Source organism: Oncorhynchus mykiss, chromosome 20 (genome assembly GCF_013265735.2).
Source record: "Oncorhynchus mykiss isolate Arlee chromosome 20, USDA_OmykA_1.1, whole genome shotgun sequence".
Lineage (NCBI taxonomy): Eukaryota > Metazoa > Chordata > Actinopteri > Salmoniformes > Salmonidae > Oncorhynchus > Oncorhynchus mykiss.
In genome coordinates, this window is record NC_048584.1 from 13029366 (window position 1) to 13052317 (window position 22952).

At 42.4% G+C, this 22952-nt stretch overlaps 1 protein-coding gene across 1 annotated transcript; it reads left to right on the forward strand.

Annotated features, from left to right (window-relative positions):
• The first annotated feature begins 765 nt into the window (after positions 1-765).
• noc3l (NOC3-like DNA replication regulator) lies at positions 766-21566 on the forward strand. Its single transcript, XM_021575789.2, has 20 exons — positions 766-929; positions 1402-1606; positions 1852-1975; positions 2674-2837; positions 2979-3044; positions 3183-3313; positions 7636-7891; positions 8329-8504; positions 8733-8861; positions 8964-9095; positions 9696-9776; positions 9901-10001; positions 10112-10184; positions 10269-10332; positions 10928-10999; positions 11524-11705; positions 11842-11970; positions 12067-12164; positions 18173-18257; positions 19972-21566. Exons 1-20 carry the CDS (start codon positions 921-923, stop codon positions 20104-20106), a joined length of 2412 nt encoding a protein of 803 aa, XP_021431464.2. The 5' UTR covers positions 766-920; the 3' UTR covers positions 20107-21566.
• The last annotated feature ends 1386 nt before the right edge of the window (positions 21567-22952 follow it).

A 22952-nucleotide genomic window follows, 5' to 3' on the forward strand; every position in this document is an offset into this window, starting at 1 on the left:
AATGAAAACAGTGACACAGCCCATGCATTTCTTAAGTCTCTGAAGCTTGACATTGAATAGTTTCTGCTCAACTAAACTAACAGTAATAGGTTTTCATTACAGTGAGCAGTAAGCACTTGTTTCCGAAAGACCCATAGAAAGTGCAAAAGAGAACGTGTGACACATGAAGTTTCTGTTTTGCTTTTGTGTGTGAATGAATCCACAGTGAAGCTCTAATATTGTTGTGAATGAAAGAGCAATGAGACCCTTCAAAGCACCTATTCATGAAACATAATTTACTTTTAAAACATTGTTTGTGATGTTGCTCGCATCTTTTGTTACTTTACATTTGACTTATATGTTGAGATGCAACATATGTTTTAATCAATGCTGTAGTTCATGGTTCTACAGGACATTTTTCATATCTTATATATTGGATATAAAAAAAGTTGTATATTGTTTCTTTTGCATTTTTTCTATGCTCTATTGTACAGTTTTCATACTACTATGTTAGAACAATTGTAAATATATTTGAAATGAATTTTAAAAAGTACCTCTGTGATACTGTATCAGACCAGAAGTTATGAATTATGTGAATAAATCAAAGATATGATAATTGCATTTTTAAAATATTGTCTATTTATTCCCAGACAGTCAGTGTTTCCTTACTGCCGGTGTACGCACCCACAACACACCCAAGCAAACAGGTCTTCCCGACCACTAGGTGGCATTTATTTTTATTAGATTATTTTTTCATCCGTGAAGAGAACACACTTCCATGATCTTTACTTTGAAAAAAATATATACTTCCGGAAAAGGAAAGAAACGCACGTGTGGGAACATTTTACAGTTGATAGCTAACTATTATTGTAATACACTTCAGACAACGTATTTGATATCGACTTAAACAAGCGCTCCATCTTTAAAATAAGTATTTTACGATGGCTCCGGTAAGTACATCGTGTTATAGCTAGATAGCTAGCTAGATAGACATTAGCTAGCTAGCAGCGTTACTATCTATGTAGTTACTCATTTTGTCAGCAGAATGTCTGTAATTTACACTGAACAGTTTTTCAACTACTGTTACTCATCATTATTTTAGTGGACACTATGTTATCCACATATTTTCGAGAAATTGGGCTATTGTAAACAGCCTGTCACCATTGCTTCAACTACATAGAAATAACGTTACACGAACTATTAGCTAACTAGTTGCAACTTGCAGGTTTGACAGTGATTTTCACCAGAGAGGAACCCAAGCTATGTGTTGTTTGCTTATATAAGAATTCACATTGCTTGACATGCATTCATGTCATACCATAGTCAAGTCTAGCTGTACTAGCTCGTAACTATTCAACCCCAAATCATCACCCAGGTTGTCCTTATGAATACAAAGCACTGACGACCTTTTCTCACCAACAGCCAAGGAGTAAGAAGAGGAAGCCGAGCTTTCGCAGGCTACTGAAGACGAGCAATGTGAAGCTTGACAACAAGCTAAAGAATCGTCAGTTCAAGAAAGAGAGCACCGACAAGAAACACCGCAAGGAGCAGAAGAAGCTCCGGGCAGCTATCAAAGATGCTGTCTTGAAGACCCCCCTCCCCCTGGAGCGCTACAAGAAGAGGCCAGGTGTGTGCAGTATGACGACCCACCCATACAGTAGTATAGCTTAACATCTAGGCCCTGACATCTAGCACTCAAGCTGAATGATGCATGTACTGTAATCAGTATAGTTTGGTTTCCAATTCGTGCACTGTTCCACACTATGGCATCAAAATAATTACGTAACCTATATAAAGTTATTATCGTCTATTGTTTTTTTGAGTCCTGTTTGGTGTCGTTAATTACATGTCCCTGTCTGGTTTCTGTTACAGAGGATGAAGAGGAGGAGGAGTTTGTGGAGTCCCTGCCAATGGACATGATGGAGGAAGATGACCTGGAGCAGATCAAGGCAATGGCTCAGAAAGCCTCCTTCCTTACCAGAGACCTGTCGTCAAGGTAATTACACAGTCCATACAGTCTTTTTGTAGGGCTGGTCTGTATACACATGTAGGGCTGGGCGGTATACCGTATCTTAATATTTCGGTATTGATTGATTGACGGACCGATTTGGGGTTGTACTTGCCTTCTGTAACGCTATTTCAATGTTCGGTTTGTTAAATGTAGTCCGTCAGTCCATGTGTAACATCCGTGTTTATAGTTTTGCTCTGCTACTTGAGTGAGTCCCCTTTCTCCCACCAAGCTTCATACTGTCAATAATGTGAAAAATATCACGATACTTAGATGCCGATACAATATGTATTGCGATTCGATATTGTTATTTTATTACGATCGTATGTTCCAAAGGGATTGCTCACCATATGTCTGCTGCAGAGGGACAAGAGAGATTATAGAAAACGAGTTTATCAGTCATGGAAATAAAAGTGCAGAAAACAAATTAGCGCCCTACTTAAAAATAAGATGGAGAACAAGCTATGAAGGAAAACTACTGCCATTTTGGTGCAGGTACAGCCATCTAGCGCACATATCGTCTCAAATGATATCTGATATGTAACTGTATCCCCCCATCACTATTATGTACCATCTTTCTGTCAATCTCATGTACATCCCATCACAAGTAGATCATAATACACATGTTGAAATGTATAGCTATGTCTAACTTCTCTCCTCACTTAACCTTACTTGAATACCTGCAGTGGTCCAGTGCATGCCAAAAAGCGCAAGGGGGAGCAGCAGGGGCCAGAGAGTTATGAGAAGATGCCCAGAAAGATGCAGCTAACAGAGGAAAAGGAGGTCATTCACCTCCTGCCAATCAAAGACAAGATTAGAGGCCTCATCCCTCAGAGCATGGAGAAACCTGGTAGGATGATTAATATGTGTTATCCCTGAACATCTTCACCTGTAAGTTTACATTTCCACCTAAGTCTTATTGTTTAAAAGTTTTTTAGAATTTACAGCTCTATTGATACAATTGCGTTGGATTGCTTTGTCTTGTTTTTAGTTGTAGAAAAAAAGGCTGAGGAGGAGGAAGGAGATGCCCCGACTGGCATGGAGCAATTTGAAAACGGTACCAGCACCATGAACCCCTTATTGACTTGAGTCAGTCATCCTCTCTGTGTAGAATGTATTGTTAGACCAACTATTGGTAGCCCAGTCCTGATCAGTAGATGAGGTGCTTGTCTCTGTTGCTGGTATGTTTCCACAGAGGATGAGGCTATGCCCGGGCCGGCCCTGACCCCTCAGGAGCAGCTGACGCTCCGCACACAGAAGCTGACCAACAGGAAACTACGAATCGCTAGTCTGGGATCAGACATCCTCTCAGACCCCACCACCAACGTAAGCCCTGGTTCGAACAACCCTGCATCTCCGCACCGAACCCCAAAAAATACATCACTTTCTCTTTGGAAGAGCGGGAATTGAGTGCCGTCTGAAACCACGCGGTACGCCTTGTCGGACCTCTGACGACAGCTCAGTACAGTGCATGTGAAGCACGCCTCTTGCTTCATGTTGCGCGCCAGAGCAGTTTTTCCACTGTCGGGAGAAATGGTGATACATATGTTAATTGCATGCAAATAAAGGTTGCTTCGCTACCGCACCCACAACGGAAGCACAATGATGACCCTGGATTCGCAGGTGGAGATGTTAGAACAGACCCAGGGTCTGTTTCTGTGACGGCAGAAACACTAAAAGGATCATGGTTAGTGGAGTTTTTGGTGTTTTTTAAAACCAGCAACTGACAGTAAAAACACGACTTCAACACGTTCAAACCGATGGGCACTACTACATCAACATACAATTAGTTTTTCAATCTCAGGAGAAAATGGAACGTCTGCGTTGCACATAATATCGCCATGCTAACTTATCTATCGTGGTTTATTTTAGGGATGAGGAGACTTCGGGCTTCCTTAGTAAAAGGGAGTTATGAAATCTGAAGACAGATTACGTTAACCGATACACATTAAACGGATCATGTTCATGGTTGCAAACATTAACTTCCGCACTGCACAGGTGTGCGAGTCGTCTTTCTTTGCCTTTTTAGTACAATAAACGTTGTTTATTTTTTATTTTTTTTTCACCTTTATTTAACCAGGTAGGCTAGTTGAGAACAAGTTCTCATTTGCAACTGCGACCTGGCCAAGATAAGGCATAGCAGTGTGAACAGACAACACAGAGTTACACATGGAGTAAACAATTAACAAGTCAATAACACAGTAGAAAAAAAGGGGAGTCTATATATACATTGTGTGCAAAAGGCATGAGGTAGGCAAATAATTACAATTATGCAGATTAACACTGGAGTGATAAATGATCAGATGGTTATGTACAGGTAGAGATATTGGTGTGCAAAAGAGCAGAAAAATAAAAATAAATAAATAAAAACAGTATGGGGATGAGGTAGGTGAAAATGGGTGGGCTATTTACCAATAGACTATGTACAGCTGCAGCGATCGGTTAGCTGCTCAGATAGCAGATGTTTGAAGTTGGTGAGGGAGATAAAAGTCTCCAACTTCAGCGATTTTTGCAATTCGTTCCAGTCACAGGCAGCAGAGAACTGGAACGAAAGGCGGCCAAATGAGGTGTTGGCTTTAGGGATGATCAGTGAGATACACCTGCTGGAGCGCGTGCTACGGATGGGTGTTGCCATCGTAACCAGTGAACTGAGATAAGGCGGAGCTTTACCTAGCATGGACTTGTAGATGACCTGGAGCCAGTGGGTCTGGCGACGAATATGTAGCGAGGGCCAGCCGACTAGAACATACAAGTCGCAGTGGTGGGTGGTATAAGGTGCTTTAGTGACAAAACGGATGGCACTGTGATAAACTGCATCCAGTTTGCTGAGTAGAGTGTTGGAAGCAATTTTGTAGATGACGTCGCCGAAGTCGAGGATCGGTAGGATAGTCAGTTTTACTAGGGTAAGTTTGGCGGCGTGAGTGAAGGAGGCTTTGTTGCGGAATAGAAAGCCGACTCTTGATTTGATTTTCGATTGGAGATGTTTGATATGGGTCTGGAAGGAGAGTTTAGAGTCTAGCCAGACACCTAGGTACTTATAGATGTCCACATATTCAAGGTCGGAACCATCCAGGGTGGTGATGCTGGTCAGGCGTGCGGGTGCAGGCAGCGAACGGTTGAAAAGCATGCATTTGGTTTTACTAGCGTTTAAGAGCAGTTGGAGGCCACGGAAGGAGTGCTGTATGGCATTGAAGCTCGTTTGGAGGTTAGATAGCACAGTGTCCAAGGACGGGCCGGAAGTATATAGAATGGTGTCGTCTGCGTAGAGGTGGATCAGGGAATCGCCCGCAGCATGAGAAACATCATTGATATATACAGAGAAAAGAGTCGGCCCGAGAATTGAACCCTGTGGCACCCCCATAGAGACTGCCAGAGGACCGGACAGCATGCCCTCCGATTTGACACACTGAACTCTGTCTGCAAAGTAATTGGTGAACCAGGCAAGGCAGTCATCCGAAAAACCGAGGCTACTGAGTCTGCCGATAAGAATACGGTGATTGACAGAGTCGAAAGCCTTGGCAAGGTCTATGAAGACGGCTGCACAGTACTGTCTTTTATCGATGGCGGTTATGATATCGTTTAGTACCTTGAGCGTGGCTGAGGTACACCCGTGACCGGCTCGGAAACCAGATTGCACAGCGGAGAAGGTACGGTGGGATTCAAGATGGTCAGTGACCTGTTTGTTGACTTGGCTTTCGAAGACCTTAGATAGGCAGGGCAGGATGGATATAGGTCTGTAACAGTTTGGGTCCAGGGTGTCGCCCCCTTTGAAGAGGGGGATGACTGCGGCAGCTTTCCAATCCTTGGGGATCTCAGACGATATGAAAGAGAGGTTGAACAGGCTGGTAATAGGGGTTGCGACAATGGCGGCGGATAGTTTCAGGAATAGAGGGTCCAGATTGTCCAGCCCAGCTGATTTGTACGGGTCCAGGTTTTGCAGCTCTTTCAGGACATCTGCTATCTGGATTTGGGTAAAGGAGAACCTGGAGAGGCTTGGGCGAGTAGCTGCGGGGGGGGGGGGGGAGCTGTTGTCCGAGGTTGGAGTAGCCAGGCGGAAGGCATGGCCAGCCGTTGAGAAATGCTTGTTGAAGTTTTCGATAATCATGGATTTATCGGTGGTGACCATGTTACCTAGTCTCAGTGCAGTGGGCAGCTGGGAGGAGGTGCTCTTGTTCTCCATGGACTTCACAGTGTCCCAGAACTTTTTGGAGTTGGAGCTACAGGATGCAAACTTCTGCCTGAAGAAGTTGGCTTTAGCTTTCCTGACTGACTGTGTGTATTGGTTCCTGACTTCCCTGAACAGTTGCATATCGCGGGGACTATTCGATGTTAGCGCAGTCCGCCACAGGATGTTTTTGTGCTGGTCGAGGGCAGTCAGGTCTGGAGTGAACCAGGGGCTATATCTGTTCTTAGTTCTGCATTTTTTGAACGGAGCATGCTTATCTAAAATGGTGAGGAAGTTACTTTTAAAGAAAGACCAGGCATCCTCAACTGACGGGATGAGGTCAATGTCCTTCCAGGATACCCGGGCCAGGTCGATTAGAAAGGCCTGCTCACAGAAGTGTTTTAGGGAGCGTTTGACAGTGATGAGGGGTGGTCGTTTGACTGCGGCTCCGTAGCGGATACAGGCAATGAGGCAGTGATCGCTGAGATCCTGGTTGTAGACAGCGGAGGTGTATTTGGAGGGCCAGTTGGTCAGGATGACGTCAATGAGGGTGCCCTTGTTTACAGAGTTAGGGTTGTACCTGGTGGGTTCCTTGATGATTTGAGTGAGATTGAGGGCATCTAGCTTAGATTGTAGGACTGCCGGGGTGTTAAGCATATCCCAGTTTAGGTCACCTAACAGAACAAACTCTGAAGCTAGATGGGGGGCGATCAATTCACAAATGGTGTCCAGGGCACAGCTGGGAGCTGAGGGGGGTCGGTAGCAGGCGGCAACAGTGAGAGACTTATTTCTGGAGAGAGTAATTTTCAAAATTAGTAGTTCGAACTGTTTGGGTATGGACCTGGAGAGTATGACATTACTTTGCAGGCTATCTCTGCAGTAGACTGCAACTCCTCCCCCTTTGGCAGTTCTATCTTGACGGAAGATGTTATAGTTGGGTATGGAAATCTCAGAATTTTTGGTGGCCTTCCTGAGCCAGGATTCAGACACGGCAAGGACATCAGGGTTAGCAGAGTGTGCTAGAGCAGTGAGTAAGACACACTTAGGGAGGAGGCTTCTGATGTTGACATGCATGAAACCAAGGCTTTTTCGATCACAGAAGTCAACAAATTGTGCTTTCTTTAACACAGAAGAGGTTGCTGTTATGCCTGAATTTGACCTGATACCAACAAGGAAGTCTGCGGTGTTGAGAGCTGTTGTATGACACCAATTGGTACGTCAGGAAAAGCTCTCGACCGTGCCAACCCGCTCTTTACTTCTATTCAGTTCGACTCGCCATAAGTTTGGCGTGTGAACTGTGCGTTAGACTCCTCGGGCTACTCTTGCTTCCTAGTCCCCATGGCAAAATATTATTATTTTATGTCACATAGACCAATAATCACATAGCAGAGAGAAGTAGACTTAGGAAATGTTTTGTTTCACTGTTCTTGGTATTGATGTTTTCTGTGTAAAGCCAATGTCTGAACTTTCCATCTTTGTTCAGATCAAGAAGCTGAAAGAGCTGCGAGCCATGCTGATGGAGACCGACCCCTATGTGGCCGTTACGGTCAGAAAGCTGGTCATGGTCTCTCTGATGGAGGTCTTCAAGGACATCGTCCCCTCCTACAGAATCAGACCCCTGACAGAGACTGAGAAAGCCTCAAAGGTGAAGAAAGAGACCCAGCAACTGAGGGAGTTTGAGGAGGGCTTGGTGAGCCAGTACAAGTTCTACCTGGAGAACCTGGAGCAAACGGTCAAAGGTAGTCCACTTCTATCTCTATTTGTTGATATTGATGACTTGTTCTGACTGGCTGATGTTTGCTGGGACTGGTTGATGTTTGCTGGGACTGGCTAATGTTTGCTGGGACTGGCTAATGTTTGCTGGGACTGGCTAATGGACATGACATCAGTCAAAACACCTCAAAACAAGACAGGATATCAATAACGAGATGAAATGAGCCACCTACAATTCCCCACACGGCAGCTTCTTGACATTGCTGCGAGCTATCTGACCGTTCAGAATCACAACGCACACCTTCCGGTCCACATCAACGCGCGCACATCATCTTCGTGGTGTCAGCCAATTTGTCTATTTGTTATGACTGGTTGACATTGATGACTTGTTGTGACTAGTTGATATTAATGAGTGGCTGCTGTTGGTTGTAACTATTTGCTGTGTGCACCCCCTGCCCCGTAGACTGGAAGCAGAAGAAGAGAAAGAGGAGCGAGGCTGTGTCACTGCAGTCTTATAGGGGCCTGGCTGAGGTGGCCATCCGCTGTATCTGTGAGCTGCTGGTGGCCCTGCCACACTTCAACTTCCACAACAACATCATCGTCACGGTGGTGCCCCTGATGAACGACCCTGTCAAGAGGGTGAGTCTGGGAGGCTCCGTATCAAGCCCGTAGTTCTACATCTTGTCACGTGGTGTTCACTACAATATTAGCTATAGACTTTACAATGGGAGTGGGCTCTGTAGAGGCGGGTTTCTCTTAATTAAGATTCATTTGGCTATCAATCGAAGGCCGCGGTTTTATCTTAGATATATGAAGGGTTGTGTTTGTCTCTTGTCTGACTGAGTTGGCGTTATGTTGTCTGTCCAGGTGTCTGACATGTGCTGTGAAGCAGTCAAGAAGCTACTGAAGCAGGACAAACAGGGCCATGCCTCACTTGGGACAGTCAAAGTTATCTCCGGACTGGTTAAAAGCAGAAATTATGACGTCAGACCAGAGGTACTATTCACCTACTATTCAAGTTTTTTTATTTTTTTTATTTTTATGACATGGCTCTTAAAGAAATACATCTAAAATGTTCCCACTTCTTCACCCCCACAGCTACTCAAGGTTCTCCTCTGCCTGAGGATAAAAGAGGTGGAGGTGAAGAAAGATACAGATGACACAGCTCCCAAAAAGAAGTTCATGAACTATAAAGACAAAAAGAAGAATCTGTCCAGGATGCAAAGGAAGGTCAGTAGCCCACGCACCTGTGTGTAGGGACGTCAAACGTTCAGCCTGCTGCACAACCCTATGGGCACTCTAGTCTACAGCACCTGGTTAAAGTGTTTTTCGCTCGGATTGGTCATCAATTGCACAAAATTACGGACTTAAAACTATCAATATCTTTTGGTTTTGTACTAGGCTTGGGAGGTATCCAGATTGTCATACCTTGTGCCATACCGGGATAGTTGGTAATACCGGCACTGAACACAAGGGGCACCGTTTTCAGACAATTCTCGTAATAGTTATGAGATCTAGCTGGCAAACATTTAGTTGTGAAATCCATACAGTAATTAGATCACCTGGCGCATGCTGCACAATAGTGAGTGACTCATTGTTGTGTGCTTGTAAAAAAAAAAATACCACGTGACTGGCGACTACCGTAAGCATCGTAATATTGTGGCAGGTGAAATGAAGAACACAATGTTCTTTATTTCCTAACGTATTGCACAAGCTGACTGCAGTTTGCCTTGCTTGTATTGTGTCTGTCTGTGTACAATCTGTGAGTGTAATTTTTTTTTGATGTGTCTGTGAGAAGAGTGTAATGGATGTGTCCTGTCATCCTTACAGTGGAAGAAGGCTGAAGAGAAACTAGAGAAAGAGCTGCTAGAGGCTGAGGCATCAGAGAGCAAAGACAAGAAGCTCAAACTGGTGAGTGTTTATTCCCCAAAGTTACAACAGGCCTGAAATGACTCAATTTGTTTTTGTGAAAACACTTTCGCGCTTCTCACGACAAAAGGTCTAACCGTCATTCCAATTGTTCTCTCTCTCCTAGCACACAGAGACCTTGAACATAGTGTTCTTGATATACTTCAGAATACTGAAGAAAGCTCAGAAGTCTATCCTGCTTCCCTCCGTTTTAGAAGGTCTAGCAAAGTAAGAGAGGCTACCTGTTCCCAGAGACATGAGTCACTTCCTGACAAATGGAAATATTTGTTTATGAAATATGGAGGCTTTCTTTTAAGACAAAATATTTTTCTCATAAGGTTTGCCCATCTAATCAACCTGGAGTTCTTTGATGACTTGTTGAACGTTCTTCAACATCTTATCCAATCAGGAGTGAGTATACATATTCTACCAATCCTATCAAAATACTATTCACATCATCGTGTATCATTGGCTAATGACCTTTTTTCTTTGTAGGATCTGACCTATCGGGAAAGCCTTCACTGCATTCAGACAGCTTTCAACATTCTCTCTGGTCAAGGTCGGTGATGGTCTAACCTCACTGAATACTGTGTATATTACATACTGTATGTGCTTAAAGGATAGGTTCACTTTTTTGAACCAAATCCATATTTTGGATGTATATGTCAGGACACTATTTTTGAGATTTCACTTGGTTTTGAGAAATTTAGCCCATCAGCGATATGTATATACAGCAAATGTATATACTTCATCATGGCGATGTAAATTGCTGATTATGTGTTCTAGACACAGTATGCTTACATCGTATTAGGGTCACGTGACGTTCGGGTGTCACGGGATTTTTTTGAATTGTTCAAACGTTTGTATCCATCTTAGCGCCAATCTCCTGGAGGGTCAATAGGAGAATTAATGTGGTAGGTTAGGAAAATATTTAGGGTTAGCTAAAATGATCTCCGATGCGACTCAAACATGTCTAGCTACATATTGCTGCGGCAATATGGTGCGTGATGTCAGACACTAAAAAATGCTGATTTAGGAGACGGACCACGTAGAACTTAAATGTGTTGTTTCGCAGTAATTTATCTCAGTCCCGGATCACGAACGTTGACGTAGTATACTGTTCCTTTTAATTAATTTCCCTCTTTTGCGGATAGGTGATGTCCTCAATATTGACCCACTGAATTTCTACAGCCACCTGTACAAGACGCTGCTCAAACTCAATGCTGGTAAGTCAAACCACCCAAGAGCTTATTTAAACCCATGTCTGGCTCGTTGACACTAGATCCGTTGTGCTCTGAAGGTCCACCTGTACCTGGAGTGACTGTTCATAAGTGTTAAAAGGTGCAGCTGTTCTGTATCTCAATATCATATCATTTCTGGGTACTATTAAATACCTTACTGTGAATTAAAATGGTCAAAAAGAAACAGAAATAACTTCTTAGCAAAGAGCGATTTCTCAAATAAGAATTTGTCTGGGAGTGGTCCGAGTGGGGAAAATGTGCCGTTATTGGCAGAGAGCTGTGGAACTTTTTCTTATTGGTCTGTTAATTAATTTACAGCATGGTGATGTCACCATGGAAGGCCAAAACTCCCCCCCCCCCAGGGTGTATTTGAAAAATCTCTTACACTGAAAGGGCAGTATCATTTTCACAGTATTATTCCAACCTCAGTGTGGAAATGTATATAAAACACCGGAAAATCTAGTTTGTGACTGCACTGGGCCTTTAAATAATGTGGATGCTCTTCCCAGGTGCATCTAATGATGACATCAGCATCGTGCTGCGTTGTCTCGACGTGATGCTGACCAAGCGCAGGAAACAGGTGACCCTGCAGCGTGCCCTGGCCTTCGTCAAGAGACTGAGCACGCTCAGTCTGCACACACTGCCCAACGCTACCGTGGGAATCCTGGCATCCAACAGGACGTTGATGCATGTAAGTGTTTATCGTGTGTGCATCTGCGTGTATTATGGAGAGAGATTGTGTGTGTGAGAGAGTCCATGAAGAGTGACCATATATATGTGTGTGTGTGTGTGTGATTAATAAGACTGTGCTCCCCCTCTCTTCGCAGACCTTCCCCAAGTGTGACATCCTCCTGGACAATGAGGCTCAGGGTAGTGGGGTGTTCCTTCCTGAGCTGGATGAGCCAGAGTACTGCAACCCTCAGAACACTGCCCTGTGGGAGCTACACACACTCAAGGTAAACACGCAAAAAGCACACGCACAAAAAAACAAAAACAAATACACACACACACACACAGGTATAGCTGATGGCGTTGCTGTTGTTGTGTTGCAGAGACATTACCACCCAGTGGTCAGGAGGTTTGCCACTCACCTCTGTGCAGGGGCTCCCAGTGAAGGATCTGGAGCGCTAATCGTTCAACTTGCAAGAAGGTAAGAACGAGAGGATCCCCAAACTTCAAATCTCACATTTCATTTATCCTCTGAAAAGCCAGTTGCTGCTCCTCCAGTTCTTTTACAAATACTCATACAATCCCAGGGTTTGTATGGTCATGAAAATCCTGGAAAAGTCCAAAGAAATCCAGGCCAGAAAAAGTTTTAGTAATTTAATTAGAATTTCTATTCATGTAATTTATTTAGGCACCGTTTTTCTTTTATCAATCAAATAAAAAAATCTACATATCATCCAGGATGGGAAGGACACTTTAGTGTGCCTGTGTTCGCGCGCATTAGTTGCATGTGTGCGAGACTAGTTGGCCGTTGTTCAAGGGAAGAGAGTGACAGCCGGACATTACAGCAGAAGGCCTAGGGTGACACATGTCCCAAATTGTGCCAGAGAGTCCCGCATCCTACAACCAAACAATCATGTCCCACGTTTGTTGCGTCTATACACTGACGTGATGTTGTAGATTTGTTTTGTATACTGAACCAAAAAATAAAACGCAACAAGTTATTTCAAATATGGAAATCGGTCAATTTAAATAAATAAATTAGACCCACTTGGGAGCCGACCCACAAAAGGGCTTAGTTACAGATAGAAATACTCCTCCGCATCCAGAGAATGCGTTTCCACTGCTCCAGAGTCCAATGGTGGCGAGCTTTACACCACTCCAGCCAATGCTTGGCATTGCACATGGTGATCTTAGACTTGTGTGCGGCTTCTCAGCCATGGAACCCCATTTCCTGAAGCTCTCGACGAACAGTTATTGTGCTGACGTTGCTTCCAAAGGCAGTTTGGATCTCAGTACTGAGCGTTGCAACCGAGGCCAGACATGTTTTACACGCTTCAGTATTTGGCGGTCCCGTTCTTTGAGCTTGTGTGGCCTACCACTTCGCGGCTGAGCCATTGTTGCTCCTAGACGTTTCCATTTCACAATAACAGCACTTGCAGTTGACCGGAGAAGCTCTAGCAGGGCAGAAATTTTACAAACAGACTTGTTGGAAAGGTGGCATCCTATGGCGGTGCCACGTGGAAAGTCACTGAGCTCTTAAGGCCATTCTACTGTCAATGTTTGTCTATGGAGATTGCATGGCTGTGTGCTCAATTTTATACAAGTCAGTAACGGGTGTGGCTGAAATGGCCAAATCCACAAATTTGAAGTGGTGTCCACATACCTTTTGGGTAGTTATTTCCCTGTCCCCACCTCTATTTCTAGAGACACGTCCTCTTCCCTCCACAAAGCTGCCTGAGGAAGACTCGAGTAGTCGAAACGTGTTGAAGTTTAGCGTCTTGATGTGCAATGCTGACTGCTCCGATATGTATTATTTTGTAAATGCATTGCAATGTACTGGCCTTTCTTGAATTACCCGCCATTTTAGGTGTCTACCTTCCCACTGCCCTCATCTCACTCGCGTTTGATCAACAAATTCAAACACCACTAATTTAGAAAAAAAGGTTGATTTGTCCCTTTTGCAGGTAGACATTCCAACCTGTCTCTTGCAGTCATGTTGCACTAATGAAAACATGTATCATAACGGGTGTGGTACTGGTGGTGATTAACCTTTCTGATCTCCCCATCCCGGATCCGGGATCGTGAATACAGACTCAAGCTCATTACCATAACGCAACGTTAACTATTCATGAAAATCGCAAATGAAATGAAATAAATATGCTAGCTCTCAAGCTTAGCCTTTTGTTAACAACACTGTCATCTCAGATTTTCAAAATATGCTTCTCAACCATTGCAAAACAAGCATTTGTGTAACAGTATTGATGGCTAACGTAGCATTTAGCATTAGCATTCAGCTGGCAACATTTACACAAAAAAACAGAAAAGCATTCAAATAAAATCATTTACCTTTGAAGAACTTCAGATGTTTTCAATGAGGAGACTCTCAGATAGCAAATGTTCAGTTTTTCCTGAAAGATTATTTGTTTAGGACAAATCGCTCCGTTTTCTGCGTCACGTTTAGCTATGAAAAAACCCCTGTATCCAGGATTGTGTAAATCTATCAGCAAGCTCATTAGCATAACACAACGTTAACTATTTATGAAAATCGCAAATGAAATGAAATAAATATGCCATCTCTCAAGCTTAGCCTTTTGTAAACAACACTGTCATCTCAGATTTTCAAAATATGCTTCTCAACCATAGGAAAACAATCATTTGTGTAAAAGTAGCTAGCTAGCGTTAGCATTTAGCGTTAGCATTAGCGTTAGCATCCAGCACGCAACATTAACAAAAACATAAAAGCCTTCAAATAAAATAATTTACCTTTTGAAGAACTTCTGATGTTTTCAATGAGGATACTCTCAGTTAGATAGCAGATGCTCAGTTTTTCCAAAAAGATTCCTTGTGTATTAGAAATAGCTCCGTTTTATACATCACATTTGGCTACCAAAAAAAATCCGAAAATTCAGTCCTCAAAACGCGAACTTTTTTCCAAATTAACTCCATAATATCGACTGAAAACATGGCAAACGTTGTTTAGAATCAATCATCAAGGTGTTTTTCACATATCTCTTCATTGATACATCGTTCTTGGACACATGCTTTCTCCCCTGAATCAAATGGTAAAGTAGAAGCAGCTGGCAATTGCGCACCGAATTCGACGCAGGACACCAGGCGGACACTTGGAAAATGTAGTCTCTTATGGTCAATCTTCCAATGATATGCCTACAAATACGTCACAATGCTGCTAAGACCTTGGGCGAACGACAGAAAGTGTAGGCTCATTCGTTGCGCAATCACAGCCATATAAGGAGAGAATGGAAAACAGAGCTTCAGAAATTCTGCTAATTCCTGGGTGATGCATCATCTTGGTTTCGCCTGTAGAATGAGTTCTGGGGCACTTACAGACAAAATCTTTGCAGATTCTGAAACTTCAGAGTGTTTTCTTTCCAAAACTGTCAAGAATATGCATAGTCGAGCATCTTTTCGTGACAAAATATTGCGCTTAAAACGGGAACGTTTTTTATCCAAAAATGAAATAGCGCCCCTAGAGCTCTAACAGGTTAACACTTCTCCAATCATTGTTTATCTGATATTCTGCGCAGCGCAAGACAAGACATAGGCCAATGTCATGTCAACCAATAACATTTTATTGTTTCAGCTCAACTTTGGAACGTTTCCAGCTCAAACAGTTAGGCCTAACTGAAACTTACAAAAAGCATGCTTCTGACGAAGAGCGTGGCTCTGCCACTTCACACAATGGTGTTGAATTGATGTCTTGGAATATCACAATCATTATTTAGTATTCTACACAACCGAACCAAATCTAGTAGCATAGTGTAATGTTAGGTGTTTTTTGGGGGGTGTAACTAATTAAAAAAGATTTTAGGACATTAAGCTGAAAAGTAACTAAATAAATCTAATGTGGCCAAAACTCAGCAGCGAGTGCCACTAGGCAGAAAGTGCTTTGATTGAAACAAAATCCAGGAAGGCTATATTAGTTTACCATCTGCTCTAATTTGCTCACAAAATATTAATTCAAGAAGACCCAAATGCATATTCCCATGAAACTGATTGAGATCAAATGATTGGCATGCAGATGCAGTTTGGACGTTTCACCAGTAAAAGTGAAATATCATTCAATGAAGGCTTATTTTGAAATTTCTTGAGTCAATATGTGTGGGCATTGGCAGACGTTGCAATTGGAGGATGAATTTTATGCACTGGCCAATTCTATAATAACATTCAAGACATCTGTCGGTACAAAGTTTGAGGAATGTCATTTTTATTTGCGTTCCCGATGCCTAAAAAAAATCTACACCATGAGGGGGATTTGAGTTTTTATTTATGTAGGCTACACTGTCCCGCATTTGTAAATGTGGTCACCCTAGGTAGGCCTATAAAATATGATGGAGAACAGACTAATAACGAGACAGCGAATTCAAAACATATCTTGTACATATCTTGTCTAGTTAACGCTTTATTACCGTAATTGCTGGACTATTAAGCGCACCTGAATATAAACCGCACCCACTGAATTATTAAAAAATATGTATTTTGTACATAAATACGCCGCACATGTCTATAAGCCGCAGGTGCCTACCGGTACATTGAAACAAATTAACTTTACACAGCCTTTAAACGAAACACGGCTTGTAACAAAAATAAATAGGCTTTAACGAAACACGGCTTGTAACAAAAATTAAAACAGTAGCCTACCAAGACTCCTCCTGTGCACTGAAACCACTGAAGTCATCTCCTTCGGTGTCGGAGTTGAATAGCCTCAGAATTGCTTCATTCGATGTTGGATCGTTTTCATTGTCGCTCTCACTTTCATCCGGAGGCAAATACCCCGCTGAGCTCATGCTGCCCCTTCAACACGCAGCAGTCCAGCCTTTCGAAACCCGTTGATGATAGTGGATTTTTTGACAATGCTCCACGCTGTCAGGACCCACTGGCAGACTTGACCATAAATTGCTCTTCGCATGCGTCCTGTTTTAGTGAAGGATTTCTCCCCACTTGTCATCCAAGCCTCCCACTGAACACGGAGCGCCACCTTAAATGCACGATTTACGCTGATGTCGAGTGGCTGCAAATACTTTGGGCCATCTGCTTTTCTTCCCTTTGAAAGGTTTGTTGTCCTTTTGCACTGAGTCAGTTCCTCACGCTGCTGTTTACAAAGTCTTATAATCGACTCATTAAGGCCAAGCTCCCATGCAGCAGCTCTATTTCTTTTTCCAACAGCCAGATCGATCGCCTTCAACTTGAAAGCTGCATCATATGCATTTCTCCGTGTCTTTGCCATGATGAGGGTGACAAAATGACTACCGTAATCAGAATGATGGGAAGTTTGAGCGCGCTCGATTTCCGTCACATTATGTGACGGTGCTGTTTTTTGGCGGCATGAATCTTGTGAAAGTGGGAAAAATCCATAAATTAGCCGCATCATTGTATAAACCGCGAGGTTCAAAGTGTGGGAATAAAGTAGCAGCTTATAGTCCAGCAATTACGGTATTTGTTTTCGTCGTGTCCCCAAAAACTCTCTTCCGACACTCGCAAGTAAGGCCACACAACGAATGAGTCACTTCGCCATTGAACCAAACCCCAACCAATACGATCGTTGTATTAGTTGGGGTTTGGTTCAATTGCTGTGAATCGAACAGTAATTTTAGGAAAAAATATTAGGTGTAGCCTTTCTTTCGGATTATGTGGCTTCAAAACTTGTTTTGTTGATTGGGACATGGCAACTCAAGATACTAGTCACCCTTCAAAGTATACACTTCTAAGATAGCTAAATATGACTACACTAGAAAAGGTACATTTCCTGAAGAACATTTGTGGGCTTGCTTCAGCTGAATAAAAAGATTTGTAGACTACCATAGCCATTTGATCTTTGATATATTGAATGAGCAAATTATTTCAAAAGGCATAACGTGTTTGGTTGTAATTTTATACATCAAGGGTGGTCAACCATCCTCCAGTAGAGCCAATGGGTACGCAGGCTTTTATTCCAGTCCCCCGCCAACAAAACCACGTTTTTATAAATGATCTGTTCAACCGGACCTCTGTCTCTGATGTGTCTGAGCAGGGCTTGATCAAATCCTGCAGCCCCAGTAGAGGACCACAATGGGAATAAGTCCCAGACTGTGTGTTGTCCTCTGATTCTACTCGTGCATGTTTGGCTTTTAAGTCATGTGTGCTTGTTTTTGTTTTTTTTAATGGTTGAATTAATACACTTCTATAGTTCCCTAACAGGTTTTGTACTTTGGGGGGGGGGTGTAAGTGCCTTGCACAACGACAGGAGATGGTACATGGGATCAGAGCGCAGCCTCCCAGTGTCGTGCTTACTTTTTTATACATACATAGAGACGCTGCCAATTGTTGTCTTGGCAATTTGGTTAAAGGTAATGAAATTCCATCTGTCAAAATGTGTTTGAACCCTGAAGACATTCTCTACGGTGCGTGCGATATTAACCAAAGATGTGTGCATGTGCAGTATGTAAAAGCGCTAGCCTCTGTTGGGTGTAAATTACCTTTAACACCTCTCAGGCACCCAGTGGAGCTGTTTGAGGACTACAGAGCTAAAGACATGACCTTCAATCCTCCAGTGGTAGCGCCTTCCACAAAGAAGAAGGTACAGTAGTACTTCCCTCTCTGTCCATATATATACAGTGCCTTGCGAAAGTATTCGGCCCCCTTGAACTTTGCGACCTTTTGCCACATTTCAGGCTTCAAACATAAAGATATAAAACTGTATTTTTTTGTGAAGAATCAACAAGTGGGACACAATCATGAAGTGGAACGACATTTATTGGATATTTCAAACTTTTTTAACAAATCAAAAACTGAAAAATTGGGCGTGCAAAATTATTCAGCCCCTTTACTTTCAGTGCAGCAAACTCTCTCCAGAAGTTCAGTGAGGATCTCTGAATGATCCAATGTTGACCTAAATGACTAATGATGATAAATACAATCCACCTGTGTGTAATCAAGTCTCCGTATAAATGCACCTGCACTGTGATAGTCTCAGAGGTCCGTTAAAAGCGCAGAGAGCATCATGAAGAACAAGGAATACACCAGGCAGGTCCGAGATACTGTTGTGAAGAAGTTTAAAGCCGGATTTGGATACAAAAAGATTTCCCAAGCTTTAAACATCCCATAATATTGAAATGGAAGGAGTATCAGACCACTGCAAATCTACCAAGACCTGGCCGTCCCTCTAAACTTTCAGCTCATACAAGGAGAAGACTGATCAGAGATGCAGCCAAGAGGCCCATGATCACTCTGGATGAACTGCAGAGATCTACAGCTGAGGTGGGAGACTCTGTCCATAGGACAACAATCAGTCGTATATTGCACAAATCTGGCCTTTATGGAAGAGTGGCAAGAAGAAAGCCATTTCTTAAAGATATCCATAAAAAGTGTTGTTTAAAGTTTGCCACAAGCCACCTGGGAGACACACCAAACATGTGGAAGAAGGTGTTCTGGTCAGATGAAACCAAAATTGAACTTTTTGGCAACAATGCAAAACGTTATGTTTGGCGTAAAAGCAACACAGCTGAACACACCATCCCCACTGTCAAACATGGTGGTGGCAGCATCATGGTTTGGGCATGCTTTTCTTCAGCAGGGACAGGGAAGATGGTTAAAATTGATGGGAAGATGGATGGAGCCAAATACAGGACCATTCTGGAAGAAATCCTGATGGAGTCTGCAAAAGACCTGAGACTGGGACGGAGATTTGTCTTCCAACAAGATAATGATCCAAAACATAAAGCAAAATCTACAATGGAATGGTTCAAAAATAAATATATCCAGGTGTTAGAATGGCCAAGTCAAAGTCCAGACCTGAATCCAATCGAGAATCTGTGGAAAGAACTAAAAACTGCTGTTCACAAATGCTCTCCATTCAACCTCACTGAGCTCAAGCTGTTTTGCAAGGAGGAATGTGAAAACATTTCAGTCTCTCGATGTGCAAAACTGATAGACATACCCCAAGCGACTTACAGCTGTAATCGCAGCAAAAGGTGGCGCTACAAAGTATTAACTTAAGGGGGCTGAATAATTTTGCACGCCCAATTTTTCAGTTTTTGATTTGTTAAAAAAGTTTGAAATATCCAATAAATGTTGTTCCACTTTATGATTGTGTCCCACTTGTTGTTGATTCTTCACAAAAAAATACAGTTTTATATCTTTGTTTGAATCCTGAAATGTGGCAAAAGGTCGCAAAGTTCAAGGGGGCCGAATACTTTCGCAAGGCACTGTATATATTCCATAATGTTATTAGGCCCACTTGACTGAATTGTCTTTGTGCTAATCTTGTCTCTAAACACTGCATTTTGTTGCAGGATTATTTCACGATAGGCCTTGCCCTGCTGGATGATAAATTAAAGCAGCAGATTGATCGTGTTCTCTCAGCGGAGGAAGAGGATCCTATGTCGCTGGATTTCTCTGCAGTTCTACCACAGACCAACAGCACATAATAATTCAGACCCCACCGGAAAACACCCAATTTCCTTTGTGCCCTGTATCTTAGTTCTAAATGGACTGCAAAATAACAACCGTATGCTGGCAACATTGCTTTTTGATTGCTCTCTTTGCTCTTTGACTAGAATGGATACAATTAAGTGTTGAGTTAAACCACCTGCCTCATTGATTACTCATATCCCTGACCTACAGGACCTTCAGAAAGTAGTCACACCCCTTGACTTTTTCCACATTGTTACAACCTGAATTTAAAATGGATTAAATTGAGATTGTCACTGGCCTACACACAATACCCCATAATGTCAGTGGAATTGTGTTTTTAGAAATGTATAGAAGCTTAAATCAAGTATTCAACCCCTTTGTTATGGCAAGCCTAATTATGTTCAGGATTAAAAATGTGCATAAGTTGCATGGACTCACTCTATATCATTATTGTTTTTAATGACAACCTCTCTCTATCTGTAAGGTCCCTCAGTTTAGCAGTGAATTTCAGACCAAGGAGGTTCTCCAATGCCTTGCAAAGAAGGGCACGAATTGGTAGATGGGTAAGAATCCATTTTTAAAAAGCTGACATTTAGTATCCCTTTGAGCATGAAGTTATTTACTCTGGATGGTGTATCAATACACATACGCACTACAAAGATATACACCTATATCTTTGTAGTGCGTATTTGTGTATTGATACACCATCCAGAGTAAATAACTTCATTCCTAACTCAGTTGCCGGAGAGGAAGGAAACCGCTCAGGGATTTCACCATGAGGCCAATGGTGACTTCAAAACAGTTTAATTGCTGTGAAAGGAGAAAACTGGATGTGTCGACAACATTGTAGTTATACAAACCCAAACGAGTGAAAAGGAAGTCTATACAGGGTAAAGAATATTCCAAAACTTTCATCCTGTTCACAATAAACTAAAGTACAACTGCGAAGAATTACACTTTTTGTGCTGAATACAAAGTGTTATGTTGGGGGCAAATCCAACAACACTTCAACACAAGGTCAAATATACACGAGTTGCTTACCAAGATTACTATTAATGTTCCTGCGTGGCCTAGTTACAGTTTTGACTTAAATTGTATTAAATCTATGGCAAGAACTGAAAATGGCTGTCTAGCAATGATCTACTTGACAGACCTTGGAAGCATTTTACAATTATTTTGTACCAGGTGTGGAAAGCTCTGAGGCTTAGTTTTAATCGTTGCCAAATATAATTATATCGTGTTGAATCAGGGGTGTGAATACTTAAGCTAGATATCTGTATTTCATTTTCAATAAAAAAAAGTTTTTGCTTGGTATTATGGGGTATTAAAGTCTGTTGAATTCAGGCTTTAACAACGTTTGGAATAAGTCCAGGGGTATGAATACTTTCTGAAGGGTGTGTGTGTGACAAAAATATAAAACTTAAGTGTTGGTTCCATGTTTCATAAACTGAAATAAAAGATCCCAGAAATGTTCCATATGCACTATTTTTTTTTTACATCCTTGTTCGTGAACAATTTCTCTTTTGTTAAGAAAATCCATCCACCTGACAGGTGTCGCATATCAAGAAGATGATTGTACAGCATGATCATTATGCAGATGCACCTTGTACTGGGGACAATAAAAGGCCACTAAAATGTGCAGGTTTGTCACAACACAATGCCACGAATGTCTCAAGTTGAGAGAGCGTGCAATTGGCATGCTGACTGCAAGAATGTCTACCAGAGCTGTTACCAGTGAGTTGAATGTTAATTTCTCTACCATGAGCCGCTTCCAATGTCTTTTTAGAGAAATTGGCAGTGTCCAACCGGCCTCACAACAGCAGACCATGTGCAACCACGCCAGCCCAGGACCTACACATCCTGCTTCACCTGTGAGATCATCTGAGACCAGTCACCCGGACAGCTGATGAAACTGGGGGTTTGCAGAAGTGAAGAATTTCTAAACAAACTGTCAGAAACCTTCTCAAGAAGCTCAACTGCGTGCTCGTCGCCCTCACCAGGGTCTTGACCTGACTGCAGTTATGTGTTGTAACTGACTTCAGTGGAAAAATGCTCATCTTCGATGGACTCCATGTTGCAAGGATTTGTACATAATTCATGGAAGCTGTAAATGTCCCAGTTCTTCCATGGCCTGGATACTCACCAGACATGTCACCCATTGATCATGTTTGGGATGCTCTGGATCGAGGTGTTCAACAGCATGTTCCAGTTCCCGCCAATATCCAGCAACTTCGCACACCCATTGAAGTGTGGGACAACATTCCACAGACCACAATCAACAGCCCGGTCAACTCTATGAAGATGTGTCGCGCTGCATGAGGCAAATGGTGGTCACATCAGATACTAACTGGTTTTCTGATCCATGCTTCTACCTTTAAAAAAAAAAGTATTGGTGACCAACCAATGCCTATCTGCATTCCCAGTCATGTGAAATCCATAGATTAGGGCCTAATGAATGTATTTCAATTGACTAATTTCCTTATCTATTCTTTAACTCGTTGAAATTGTTGCATTTTGTGTTTATATTTTTGTTCAGTGTGTGTGTACACACACATTTTTAAACATGACCAGCATGATGGGATGTTAATTTCTGCATGTATTTTTAGATATTTAGGCCTATTGTAAGTGTGTAGTGTCACCATCTTTAGGCAAAATAAATACTTGACACACAGCGCCATAACACGTTATGACAAGGTCATAACATCTGTTGTGATATTCCATTATTTTATGGCTGGTTATGACACCTACACAAGTGTCAACTCACAAAACGTACCACACAAGGCAAAATATTCCATTATACCATAAACATACGGTTGACATGTTAAATATATACTTTTTTTATTCACCATATTATTGTAAT

Bases quoted from the DNA above. Each gene is read 5' to 3' on its own strand.
- noc3l (XM_021575789.2), top strand. The intron at 10,002-10,111 runs GTAAGAGAGGCT...TTTTCTCATAAG, and splicing joins GTTTTAGAAGGTCTAGCAAA to GTTTGCCCATCTAATCAACC. The intron at 11,706-11,841 runs GTAAGTGTTTAT...CTCTCTTCGCAG, and splicing joins CCAACAGGACGTTGATGCAT to ACCTTCCCCAAGTGTGACAT.